Source organism: Pseudogymnoascus destructans (assembly GCF_001641265.1).
Source record: "Pseudogymnoascus destructans isolate 20631-21 unplaced genomic scaffold scaffold_2, whole genome shotgun sequence".
NCBI classification, from domain to species: Eukaryota; Fungi; Ascomycota; class Leotiomycetes; order Thelebolales; family Thelebolaceae; genus Pseudogymnoascus; species Pseudogymnoascus destructans.
Window position 1 is genome coordinate 495,620 of NW_020167521.1, and position 12,877 is coordinate 508,496.

General features: G+C 52.6%; 5 protein-coding genes across 5 annotated transcripts; all 5 read right to left on the bottom strand.

Annotated features, from left to right (window-relative positions):
• Positions 1-72: 72 nt before the first annotated feature.
• On the bottom strand, positions 73-3,529 carry VC83_00802 (uncharacterized protein). The gene is made up of 4 exons (XM_024464489.1): positions 3,005-3,529; positions 2,251-2,946; positions 1,442-2,193; positions 73-1,390 (listed from the first exon to the last, which is right to left on the bottom strand). Exons 1-4 carry the CDS (start codon positions 3,025-3,027, stop codon positions 240-242), a joined length of 2,622 nt encoding a protein of 873 aa, XP_024327659.1. The 5' UTR covers positions 3,028-3,529; the 3' UTR covers positions 73-239.
• VC83_00803 (uncharacterized protein) lies at positions 3,530-5,841 on the bottom strand. Its single transcript, XM_024464490.1, has 2 exons — positions 5,407-5,841; positions 3,530-5,345 (listed from the first exon to the last, which is right to left on the bottom strand). Exon 2 carries the CDS (start codon positions 5,298-5,300, stop codon positions 4,020-4,022), a length of 1,281 nt encoding a protein of 426 aa, XP_024327658.1. The 5' UTR covers positions 5,301-5,345; positions 5,407-5,841; the 3' UTR covers positions 3,530-4,019.
• A 208-nt stretch (positions 5,842-6,049) lies between these two features.
• VC83_00804 (uncharacterized protein) lies at positions 6,050-6,502 on the bottom strand (the record flags this gene model as incomplete). Its single annotated transcript, XM_024464491.1, has 1 exon — positions 6,050-6,502. The coding sequence occupies one exon, from the start codon at positions 6,500-6,502 to the stop codon at positions 6,050-6,052; it is 453 nt and encodes a 150-aa protein (XP_024327998.1).
• Positions 6,503-6,713: 211 nt separating this feature from the next.
• VC83_00805 (uncharacterized protein) lies at positions 6,714-7,151 on the bottom strand (the record flags this gene model as incomplete). The annotated part of the gene is made up of 1 exon (XM_024464492.1): positions 6,714-7,151. The coding sequence occupies one exon, from the start codon at positions 7,149-7,151 to the stop codon at positions 6,714-6,716; it is 438 nt and encodes a 145-aa protein (XP_024327660.1).
• Positions 7,152-7,773: 622 nt separating this feature from the next.
• On the bottom strand, positions 7,774-11,991 carry VC83_00806 (uncharacterized protein; the record flags this gene model as incomplete). Its single annotated transcript, XM_024464493.1, has 3 exons — positions 7,774-8,159; positions 8,227-11,894; positions 11,945-11,991. 3 exons carry the CDS (start codon positions 11,989-11,991, stop codon positions 7,774-7,776), a joined length of 4,101 nt encoding a protein of 1,366 aa, XP_024327999.1.
• Between the last annotated feature and the right edge of the window lie 886 nt (positions 11,992-12,877).

Here is a 12,877-nt window from a genome sequence, read left to right on the forward strand (position 1 = left end):
GTCTTCATCATCAGTGTTAGCACACCTCCACATAACCACAAGCGGCTATTATCAAGATGTAAAGTTGAACATCCATGCTATTTTTATAAAGTTTTTGCAATCTGGAGTATTACAAGTATCAAAAGAACAGAAATCCAAGAGCATACATAATCAAACAATACCAATCCATCCCCAACAACCCTAGCCACCCGCCCCCAACATATCCATTATATAAACCCCGTATTAACCTCAAAGACACCTTACTCCACCCCCGCCATAGCGGCTGCAGGGTGGCTAGCAGGCGGGCCCTTATGCAGCACATGGTGGCCCTCCCTTTCAGCCACCTTCGTCGTGCCATGGCGCGACAGTCCACTACCAACATACTCTTCGTTGCCGAAGGCAGCCTCACCGGCATTCTGTGCCCCGCCGCTATAGGCAGCGTTTCTAGCCTGAGTTTCCTTCCCGCCATAAGCAACGCTGTTAGACACTGCTCCATTGGTGGCGGAGGTATCATAGGTAGGCGCGTTACTACCATACCCACCTTGAGCAGCACTGCCCATCCGAGGATCATTCTCATAGCCACCATACTCAGCATCACGAGTCTGGGCGTCATCACTACCAGCATAGGCAGTATTGTTCTTGTCCTTATTGTGGGATTTGTGGTTCGACTTCGTCGTCTCCTTGGAGTGGTTGGTCTTTGTCTCCTTGTAGTTCGTCTGCTGCTGCGCCTTGGAGCTGCGTGGGCTGACTTGGTCGTAGAGGTGATCTTGATTTGGAGCGCCCTTGTCTTGGGCGCTCTGCATGTTGTAGTCTGAGGCTACTCCCTCGTGGGCTTGCGAACCACGCACTCCACCAGCAGCTAGACCCCCCGCGGCGGCTCCAGCAACGATGGCGCCGCCAGTAGTTGCTGCTCCAAGAGAGCCCGACTTTTGAGTCGCTCTAACTTGAGTAGCTCCAGTGCCGGTAGGTGCAGCATAGGACTCATCGATTCCAGTGTCATATGCAGCCTGGTTGGTCGCACCAGTGTCACCATATGCCGCCTGGTTAGTCGCAGCACCACCACCACTACCATAAGCCCCTTGTCCCATACCACCCCTATCCATAACTTCCTTCTCGGTAGACTTTGCCCAAGCAGACGAGTCCGGGTTGGCAGCAGAAGCACCCCTCAATGGCGTTCCATTAGGCCCCACAAGCCCACCAGTGAAAGCCGGCACATCAGCCGTGCTAGGCATGCGATCGCGATACGCCAGATCAGCAGTCTGGCCATGTCCAACCGTTGATCCCGGTACCAACGACTGTTGTTGTCCGAACCCGGTACCTGCTACGGAGCCGAGGGGAGCTTGGCCGGTGAGGTCGGTGTATGGTTGGCGCTGCGCGTCTTTGCTGTGTTTTTTCTTGTCTTTGCCTAGGTCTGGCTGGGGGTGTTAGTTCTTGATTTGGGATAGGAGATGGATGAACTTACGAAGGAACCCTAAGATGCTGGAGCGGCGGCTGGGCTTCTTCTCCTCCGCATGTTTGGCTGCTTGCTGCTCAGCCTGTGTAGCGTGCTGGGTGCCATAAGCTTGATTTGCCGTCGCAGGCTGGGCGGCATAATCCTGTTCCACTGTAGTCGGTCTGCCCGTATAGGCTTGACCCTGTGCAGCGGGCCGGGCCACATTGGCCTCATTCCTGCGTATGGCCGCGGCCTCCTCAGCACTGATTCCTGCAGCGGCTATAGGCAAACCGTAGCGAGGATCTTTCACGCCCTTGCCATAGTCGTTGCCGACATCACCATACCTGGCTGCTGTGGGCTTAACCGCGTATGCAGATTCGTCGAGTCTTTCTGGAGCCGCCTTGGATGCAGCTTTCTTGGCGGATTTATCGGCTTTGTGAGTTGTAGTAGTTTCCTCGACGCCATGCACCCGAGACGTCCTGTATGCAGGGTCATCGACATCACGAGGCTGTGCCCTGTCTGTCTTTGTGCCCTCATAACCTGCATCTGCCACAGCAGCACCGGCAACACCAGCTCCCACTACCCCAGCACCCTTGTGGCCCGTTTGGTCACCACTAACGGCGTGGTCAGCCTCAGACTTCGTCGTCGCAACCTGAGGCTGTCCCTGGCCTCCGTAGCCCGAACCGGTAGGGGGGTTGTAGCCCAGCCCATAATCCTCGGCCGCCTTTGGGTCGATATATTTCGTGCCATTAGGCAGGGCGACGCTAGCAACGCGTGGTTCTCTTTCATGAAATCTGTCAGCTGTATATGCGCCACCGCCGCTGGGGGTGTGTTCATACGCGCTCTCCGACGTTTTAACGCCTTCTCCATAGTTTGGATCGATTATACTCGCCAGGCGAGTCCTGTACTGGCCGGACGCTGTTCGTTCCACCGTGTGGTGACCCGATACTGTTCTTCCTACCACTTCACCATGGGGTGAGTCTGTCTCCATGGGCACCATTGTGACCCCTTTCTTCGAAGTGCCTGCTGCACCTGCTGCACCTGCTGCGCCTGCCGTGCCAACAAGACCAGCAGCAGCTGCACCCTGGCTGCCCTGGGCAATGGAATAACCAGCGCCTATGGCCTGAGCTTGAGCATTACGTGCTGCTATCTTGGACTCTTCAGAGCCTTCTCCAAGCCGAGGACCAACAGCCTGCTGCGTGTAAGGGTTGCGGCTCTCTTTGTGCTCACCAGATCGCGATTTGCGGTGGCCGTTTTTCTTCTCCGTTGTAGATGACTCCCTCGCTACCCTGGATTTCGCAGCCCGTTCTTTCTCGGCTGCCAGGTATTCATCTCCGGTCTTACCGTAATCCTGTGCGGTTGAGGGTTGGCTGGGGATGGGGTCTCCCCCCCTGTTGTATATCTGAGGTTGGCTACTGGTTTGACCATAGTAACCAGCACCTGTCGAGCCTGGTGCCTCGCGGCCAGTATGCTCATATTGGCCGCCGCCACCAGACCCATACAAGATCTCATCCTCGACATGCTTGCCGGGACTCCTGGGAAGCGCATTAGACAGCGCAGAGCTATAGGGAAGAGGGGTAGGATCATTCTCACAAAATGCTCTTGATTTTCTCCATGATTAATACCGTTTCAGATGCTTTTGGGTTGTCAAGGATGTTGGGAAGGAGAAAAGAGAGGCCAGGGGTAGTGAGAGAGGGGGATGATAATATCGGGAAGGATGGCAATAAATGGTAAGGTAAGAGAGGGCAGCTAGTTATTCATCACCTCGTGGACTACGTAACCAAGGGAAGGTAAGTGAAGCCTTACCAAGGGACTGTCTCATATATCCAGATTCCAAGCAGGAATGATGATGCATTGATCGCGTCAGCGCTTCCCCTCCCCACAATCCAGTATATTAGATTCCCCTATATCCCCTACCTTTAGCATACCTTTAGCATATATTTAGCCAAGTCCAGGTGTACCGGTTCCAATGGATTCCAATGGGATGGTCCCGATCCAGTCTTGTGAGGAACGGCCTAACCACGTTCTCGTCCAAGAATTCCAGGGCGAGATGAGATAGGGAAGATAGCTTTTTGATGGGTATTGGACTGGACTGGCTGGACTGGCTGAACTTTTTGATGGTAGACGTCATAACCCCTCCTTCTAGGTCTGTTCGTAGGAGGTATTCTGCCACCGCCTTGAGCTTGGAACTAGGCCGCCTTATGTAAGCATATTTCGCACAAACAGAATAATATCACGTGCGCGGAGGCACTGTCCCATCGTATGGCGGCAATTTCCAAAATCCAGTATGAAGCATGGATTGATTGATATTAAAATTCGAATCTACAAAGCCATAAGCACCACAATCTTCTGTCTACCATGTACGTACCGCTCTGCTGATCAAAAAGAATCGCTTCTTTTCCTCCCTGGGTTGTTGAAGCCCGTGTTAAGAACGCCAAACGCAGGACGTACAAGTTGATATCTCTCGCCCCTTTGCCCATTATAACGCCGCGAAAATATCATGCAGCGCTGTAGACATACACCTCGTGCGAAAGATCTATGCCGCTTCTCTCATCTATCTCATTTCTCTGTAGGCCCGTCTCCTTCCCCTTGTAAGTCAAGACCACATCTACTCTTCCTGCGCCCATCGCCTCTCCCGCAACGGCATCTCCTCTCCCTTCTTCTCCCTTGTCCCCTCCGTCTCTCCCCTCCAAGCGTAATACTCTCCCAGCCTCACCTCGGCGTAAGATGCGTAGTCGAAATCGATCTGTGAAATGACCGACTGGATGATAGCCCAGATGCCCCAGTACAACCCGGGAACGCCACGGAACAAGTCCACGCTCTCAAACAGCGCCTGTGCCTCACTCTCCAACTCCTCGCTGGTCTTGGCAACATTGAGGTGCGCAAAGTAGCTCGCAACATACTCGCGGATGAAATCGCGCCTCTGCGAACGCGTCGGCAAGACGCTGAAATCGCAGTCAAACCCTCCCCACTCCGCAAAGTGGTTCGCAATATCAAAAGCCGCCGGCGACGGAACCGCATACTCGTAATCGATAAACGACACCGACGTAACCGGCTCCTTCGCCGCCACCCCATTCGCCTCCCCCTTCGCCGTCGGCTCAACAATCACATTCCCACTCAACAAATCGCAATGCGCAAACACCAGACTATTCTTCCCCAACCCCGGCCTATCACTCAACTCCGCAACCGTCCGCTCCAACTCCCCCTGCAACTCCGCCTGACGTGCCCTCTGCGCCTCCGTCGCAGTCGGTAAGGCATAAATCCACTTCTGCGTCACCGTCCACACATTCGGCGCCACCTTCCCCGGCGCAACACCATCGATCTTCCGCTGCACCTCCGGGTCCCTCCGCTCCGTAGGAACCATCGTCTCCATCGCCTCGCTAGCCACCTCTTCCACCGGCACCCGCGTGTTGGGGAGACACGGCACGACGGCGTGCCACTGCGCGAGACGCCTCGCAACTGCCGTGTACACGTCCTTGTTCCTCAGATCACCCGGCGCTGTCACAGATCCGGATATGTACCGGTACACCATCCCGTTGTTGAAGCGGGCGAGCAGTTGCGGCGCAAGCCCATGGCCCATCAGTAGCTCATGATTCTGCGTCTCGCGCTCACGGTCGATGATGAGGTCTGTGCCCTTCCCAAAAGCGCGAAGGAGCACCGCGCTGTCGTCAATCTCCTGCTTGGACAGGCCGGGGCGCACATTTATTGCTTTGAGGAGGGTGTTTGTGATGCCATCTGTGAAGCGGACGAATTCGATTTTCCCGTCCGTCTTCTCCCAGTCGGGGAAAACGGAGAGGATGAGGCGGAGGGCGGAGGACTGAGAGTCTGAGGGCGAGTAGGTGAGGGGGATGAAGCGCACGGTCGAGGTGCTGTGCTTGCGGGACACCATGGTGGAGTGTCGGTGTCCGGTGCGCGGACTGAGAGGGTCGGTCGTCTTACGGAGAAGTGTCAGTCACTCATGCCACGGTCGATCGCCAGCCAAGGGAGCGTGCAACCTGGGAGGTTGGACGTCGGGAATCGCCAAGGTAGAGTACACGTACTCGCCTCTCTCGCAACAAGCTCGGTTCACTCAGACAAGTGACAAGTTAAGTAGGATCTATCTCTCTCTCCTTCTCTCTATTGCAGAACCAATATATAGGAATAATCGAGGAACAAAAACTGGTAGTGGCGAGGGAGCGAAAAGCGTACTTTATAGGTGTTGGTGGAAAGTACGAGTTGTTATCGCAGAAACCCCCACAAAGCAATATCAACCAGACAAGTTTACGTTCCCTTTTCCATCCGACAAATAATGTCGCGTGCCCCTCACCGTCCATTGTCGCTAACGTCCTCTAGCGAGGTGCAGCAAGCCTTGTTTAGGCATGGTCGTGCGTGGATTAGCCCGTTAAAAGCTAGCGATTACTTTGTTCGTGAGTGCATAAATTGTAATTGTGCCATTTCTTGAAATTTGATGATTTTACGAAATTCCCGTGACTATAGATTGTTTTTTTTTTACAATTGTTATAACCTTTGTCTGCGCTAAATGGTTTTCCTACATGTTCCTTCTCCTTTGTCTTCTCCGTTGTCTTCTCCAACAACTAGTACCTGAAGTTGACCTTGCTACTCCTCCTCTCACGGATCCAATCCCTCTCCTTCTTCACCTCATCCTCCTTGGGCAAAGTTGCCCGGCCCCAAGCTCCAAAGCCGCGAGCTCTCCAGCGCCGGTAATTCCTCCAGATCGACCGTCTTGGATTTCCGGCCCGTAGCAGGTGAAGGCGCGCTGATCGGCTCGTCAAAAAGCGTAATTGGTGCTGAACGCTCCGCCAGAGTGCACGTAGATGGCCCCCAAAGGCCCTTAGACGAAGAAACGGGTTTGGGTTGAGCTGGAGCCGGCGGCGTCCATAGCCCGGTGTTGATAACTTGAGGGGCCGCAGCTGGCTGGACCGGTGACTCTATCGCGGATACGTGTCGCCAGCTACGCACGGTGGCGGTAGCAGCCACGGGCTCTGTGGCCGACCGCAGGGTAGTAGAATTGAGTTTTGGCAGCTCCGTAGATATCTTTGCCGACGACTTCTTGGATGCTGGGCTAATGATGGGAGTAATACTCATTACCATTTTTGGATTTTGTTGTTCTTGTTGAGGGTCGCGAGGCTGCCAGAGATCTTTAGACGGAGAGAGAAGAAGTGGGTCTCGATGGCGATTGTGCGGGAGGCGCCCACATGATGGGAAAAGATTGAGTCACAACCAACTGAATCTGAAAAACTGGGGGAGCTTCGTGTAGCCAGCTACGAACCGTAGCCGTGGCAGCCACCGGCTGTGTCACCGATTATAGGCTTGTAGAATCGAGTTTTGGCAACTCCGAGGATATCTTTACCGATGCCCTCTTGAATGCCGGATCAGCGACGGGAGTAATGCTTGCTACCTTACTTGCACCCTGTGATTTTTGTACAGACCAGAGAGGTGCGGATTTCTCAGATGGTCTTATAAGAGAAATTGCAGTCGACCAAAGGCTCTTCTTGGTTGGGCTTTGAACCGGTTTGACGGGCTTTTGGGCTGATGCTTGCAAAGCTTCCTCGAGCGCATGCCCACACATTTCCTTTGTAGCCCCGAGTTTTCTGGCCGGGATGGCAGATGCTTTGATCGCATCCTTCAAGGCGGCATCCCACTCTTCCGGTGTCGCAGCGTTCATTGCTCTTGAACGTGGCTTTGTTTTCTTTATTTCCTTGGCCGAAAACGATTCCACTAGCATGAATGGCACATCCATAGCAATGGCATGTCGCTCGCTCTGAAGGCTAGAAGCCTCTGTGCTGACACTCTTCACCGAGTAGTCGCCCGACTCAGTCGGCCCGACTCAGTCGCCATTACTGGAGAAGTATTCCCCGAGGAAGTGCCAATGGAGGGGCTCGTGGGGCGGACAGTAGACTCAGACATCCAGTCGAATGTGAAAACAGATGCGCGACGGCTATCAGACCACAGCTTGGTTGAGGAGATCATTGGCAGCGCCGCCCTGTTTGGACGGGGTTTGGTGAACATGGCAATTGCTGCCGGGCTCTTGGGTAGTAACTTGTCTCACATCCTTGGAGGCATCAAGAGTGAAAAGCCCACTCGAAACGGCAGTCACCTTAGCTTTTGGCGGTGTCCAAAGGTTATAAGTGGTTTTAGAAGCGGTAGCCTTTAGAGCTTGCTTCTTCTTGAAGGCAACGGTGTCTCTTGGGCCGCTTGGTAGGTGCGATTTCCCATCCCACCAAGCAGATTTACCATCCGGGCGAATGTCTGTAATGAATGCTTCTGGCTCGACTGAAGAAGTGGGAGGGGCTGGGAATTGAATCTGGGTGCCTCCAAGAGGGGTTAGAGCAAGTGCCTCCGGGTAACTATCCTATGGATAGTTACCCGTCAGAGTCGTCGTAGTCTTCAATAATTCTAATCTGCAGGCAATGTCTGCTGGGGACCTCGGACGAATCTAGAAGATTGGCGATTTCCCAGAGGGTAGAGTCATTGAATCCATCGTCGCTGGCCTCATCGCTGAGAGTGTCGGCATCGAGCGAGGTAGAGTCAGAGTGGTAATCTTGGTCGTCGTAGTCATCGAAGAACGACGAAGAGTACTCCTCATTAAAGTCGTTGGATCCGAGTGTGTTCGGGATCATAGGACGCGGGAGGTTAGATATAGTAGGCAAGGCGGGTTGGTGCACCGCCTGGCCGCTCTTTTCCCCCCACGGGAACTGGAATATTCCTAAAGTATCCCTTTTGTGTGGTAGTGGGCTAGGGCTTTCGACTAGTGACAAATCAATTAGTATGTAAAATAATAAGAGGATGACGATCAAAAGAAAATAAGTACTTACCAATATCAGGTAAAAATGTCATTGCTCTGGACTTCCCGATGGGCTTTTTGGTCTTTGGGCGGGTTACGATACTTGCCGGTCGTGTGTTCTTAGAGCGCCAGAGTGCAGGCGTCGGACGGACACGGGTAGGAGTTGGCATGTGCCACATATACAAGCTTTCGAGATAGAGAGGTTCGATGGTTCGTCGTTGTGCTGGTCTGACACATAAGGCGGCAGGCACGGGCGAGGATGGGCGAACCTGGGTAGGCTGCTGAGAAAGAGTCCACATGAGGCCAACTACCTCTACGGCCTTTAGAGGGCAAGGCTTCCAGAGATGAGGTCTACCTGTGCGTTTCGGGCATGGGATTGCAACCACAGCACGGCCTCCAGCAACTACTGCTCTAATGGAAGCTTGCTTAGCGGTGACAACCTTTGCTGTTGAGAGCGAATTTGAGAATGACGGCGCATTATTAGCATATGCCTTCTGAGCCTCCTCCAACTTGTCTTTCCACAACCCTCGCTTTGCAATCTCACCATTTCGCGAGCTGGTGACAGTAACAATATTCTGGGCGGCCTCCACAATACTCCTCACCCAAGCCTTTCTCGCTTCTTTGATAGAAGCGGTATTGACCGAAGTTATAGAAGCAACGGAGTTGCGCCTCGTAGTCCAGGGAGTGAAAACCTCGGAGCTCTTAGAGCCACGATCAATGGTCTCATGAAGTTGCTGCCATCTGTTCTCCTGCTCGCCAAACTCCTTTTCCATCTCAGCAAGAAGGTCGTCTCGCTGGTCCTGGGTAGCGTCGCCAAGGATAGACGACTTATCGCGGATAAAAGGTAGCATATCAGGCTCCTCGAGCTCCTTCAACTGGGCCTGGATTTGTTGCAAGGCCCGGTTAGGCGTATCTATCACCACAGCTCGTAGTGGCTTCTGGGCAAGCGAGGGCTTATTCTTTGATGTTCGTAGAATAAGAGGGGTAGGTGGCACTGATTTAGAGCGGGAGTGGTTCTGTCTAGTCGAAAACGCTGGGATTTCGTCGCCGATACGTGTGTGCCAAGTGTCGGTGGTGGGAGTTTTGACGGTGGGAGTCTTGAAGCCTTCGGTTCCGAAAGTCTGCGATGAGTCGTGGAGGAATGAGGTCGGGCGAGCCCTGGTTGTAGGGGCTTCGGTAGGGTCATATCCCACCATTATCGACATGAATTTGTGGTCTTGAAGGAGCGAATCTGCGGTGCTCAAGGACGAATCACGTTGAGTGGTGTATCTCTTGGGGAGAGCAAGTAATGGCTCATGCAACCAGTCGGCATCTCTGGCCACATGGCCGTCGTCGGAGCTATCAGTCGTTTCTGTAAACGAGGAGTACATTTTCTTAAACGGAATATTAGACTTTCTGATTTGTACATCATTGCCTACGTCAGGAACAGTAGCGTTGAAGGTGCTCCTGTATGTATCTCGTTGTATGAGTTGCCATGTATGCTTTTTCGGGGAAAGGTTGCCCTTTGTTTCGACAGGTAATATGGAAATGATAGTTGATCTTCTTGACGATCTATGGCTGGCGAATTCGTCTTTGCTTATTACTTCAGGCCCATCGGCGGTAGACATAGACAACATAGACACGCTGCTGGGTAGCGACGGAACAGATGATCGACGTTGCGATTTAAAAGTACCAACTGGAGGCATCGGAAAGAGCATCGAAACCTTTTCGTCATTTGTCATGTTGTGAATGTGATCCTTCAACAGTCCACGCATCTGAGCAAGATCTGCAGGCGGCGCTGGTAGCGGTGGCAGCGAAGTGGGGTTTCCAATACGGGGAGCTCGCAAGACCGATGAGCTAGATCTGTTGCGTCTATGGTTCGACGAAGGCTCACTTGAAAAGAATACGCCCTCCGAGCCTCTTGTCTTCTTGTATGGGCTTGCCCGATGCAAGATTGAAGGTTTTGCGGCGAGCCCGACGGATTTCGATCTGTTCATGGGAGCTTTAGGTTTCCTTGAAAAATTCGGCACCTCGTTGATGATCGAGTCAACCAGTCCTGGATCATCGTAGACGATGTCTTTCATGAACATGATCGTTTGTCGCTTTTCAGGCGCGGGTTGGAAGTCCTTCATCTTTGGATTCGATGGCAAGGTGTTGGTAATGGCAGGCTTGTAGTATTGCCTCTTCTCGTCTATGTCAAACCCATTCAGCTGGCGTGGGGATCTCTTCCGTACATCTTTAACGCCGGGAGACAGGCTTGAAGAACTAGAACTTCCATTCGAGCTCACGGAGCTTTGAGAGGTCTGGTATTTCAAGTCTTGACAGTTTCCAAAGGGCTTCTTGCGGACGGTACTGATGCTCCTCTTCAAGGCTTCGGAAGGATCTACACCAGTCGGTGGTGCAGGGGCGGGGCGAGTGGCCACGAGCATCCGTCGAGTGACCGCTTCTTCACGCCGAGCTCGTTCGTTAGCTGCTGCCGTAGCAAGATCCACGGTCTGCATTCTTAAGGGTGAGCCGGAAGGTTCATCCGTGTTAATCAATATAGGCTGAGAGATTGCAAGTTTCCTCGGGCCAGATTGCGCAGACTGTTTGGAGCGGCTGAAGAAAGATCGCTTCTGTTTCGCATCCGGGTCCTCGCCGTCCCAAATAGGCCTCGATCCTTGAATTGACGGAATGAGAGGAAGTGGGGCTGATATGGTAGTAGTCACACCGCCCATAATACTGGTGGAAGTCCCAAGCGAGCCTCGTTCGGTGGGGGAGTCTGCTGACAAGACTCCGGTAGCAATATCGACAGATCGATTATTGACCATAATATTCCCGAAATTTGACTGTGGCCCATCCCGATAACTTTGTAGCTGTGGCGAATCACCGGGAGTGCTCCATGGGTTCACAACGAACAGTCGTCCATTGGTGGCCATTCTAGTACCAGACCTTGGGGGGCCATCGCCAGTGCTGGTCTCGTTGAATCGGGGGCGTGGCGGGGCGATGAACGGGGACTGTGATTCTGTAGTCCCAACTTCGGCTTCGCGCGGCGATAGCAATGCTTCGGACCATATCGCTGCGATAGTCAGGAGAATACCAAGGCCGGTGGCAGGAATGGCAGTGCGTAGCAATAGTATGATGGAGGAAAGCCCAAGGTGCAGAGTCACGCTCGTTCCAGTCCAAATAGCAAATCCAGCTGTGAAGAGGGCGAGAGCTTTGCCCTGTTCCTTGTTCGATGTCGACTGTATTCCGTTGCTGCTGCCCCAGAACCCCAAGGTGAAGAGTCGTATCGCCACGAGGCCGAGTATGATGGCATCTAGACCGATGACGAGAGTCGATACTGGCAACGCCTCAGAACGTGGCACGCACAATGGTGCATATTGTGGTCTTGTAAACACAACAAACACAATACCACTAACCGCCCTCGCCCCGATTAGAGACCCGAGGCCATATTTCTCGGTAGACGACTTGGACACATGCGCAACAGTCCAGAGGAGAAAGGATCCGCTCAGCGTTCGTGCGGCTTGGTCGAAGAAAGTCGATGTTGCAATAGTCCCTTGACATATATTCGAGCTCCTGGAGGGTATCAAGAAATTAAGAAATCCAATCTGCGCCCACAGAGCAGAGGATAGAATGAACGTTATGAGGACCAGCCTCCGACGGTCTTGGAATATAGTTGAGCCATGACCGCTAAGATAAATAACAAATGAAGAGACTGCGGTTTGAAATAGTATACCACTGTACGATGGTTAGTAGTGGAGAGACAAACCCAATTTGGAGATACCGACAATGAAAATGCAGCAGACAGTGTCTGGATGCTGTCTGAGATAGCCATTATGCCGCAGACTGAAAGGAAGAAGGGATCAAAAGAGAACAAAAGCCCAGTCTATAGTCTATGGGTAGCAAGAATGTAAGGCGTCACAACTGGCATGTCGCGTGCTACAACCACCCAGTCATGATTGATGAGCGCCAGCGTCAACAACAAGAGCGACGATGAGATGAGGATTCCAGATGGAAGACTTGAGCTGTGACGAGGCTAAAGAAAGAGTAGGGTCCAGAGTTCGAGAGAAGCCAGTAGCTTCAACTTGGCTCGGAACATGACCTCTCCACACAACAACACCATAATACATGGTGGCTTACCAGGCCTAGCCATGACAACTTTTCACTCACTGGGGAAACCTGGCAGGTTACGGAACAGAGGGCTCAGACATGAGATGCGCCGACACTGTGCCAGAGGGGCGATCCCTGGTTTCTCTCACGGACCGGCGGCCCTGGTATTGGGTGTATTTGGGTGGTGGCGGAGAAGTCGTCATGTTTCGGACGCATGTTCTCAACGTCGTGAGTTTCGAATAAGTTAGTTAAGTTAACGTAGGTGGTGGTGTAACCGACAGAGTCGCGTAACTTACATGGTGGCCACCCCGTCAAAACCTGGCGTACTGGCGGTAGTAGGGTTGGAACATCGTGAACAACAACAAAAATAAAATTATATATACTCTAATCCTCAATTAAAATACAATTAGATACTTCTCCCAGGTCCTTTTCGATAGATTCTTCATCTCCTTGCTCAATTATAGCATTGTTTGTAGTGTACTACCTGTTGCTATTAACTTCTGTCGAGTAGCCTCCTCTGCTTCAACGACCTGTAGCTGCAATTCCCTCGTAGAAATATGAAAATGACCCTTTAAAATGATCGTAGATTGTTAGTATCACGTTGTTATAGA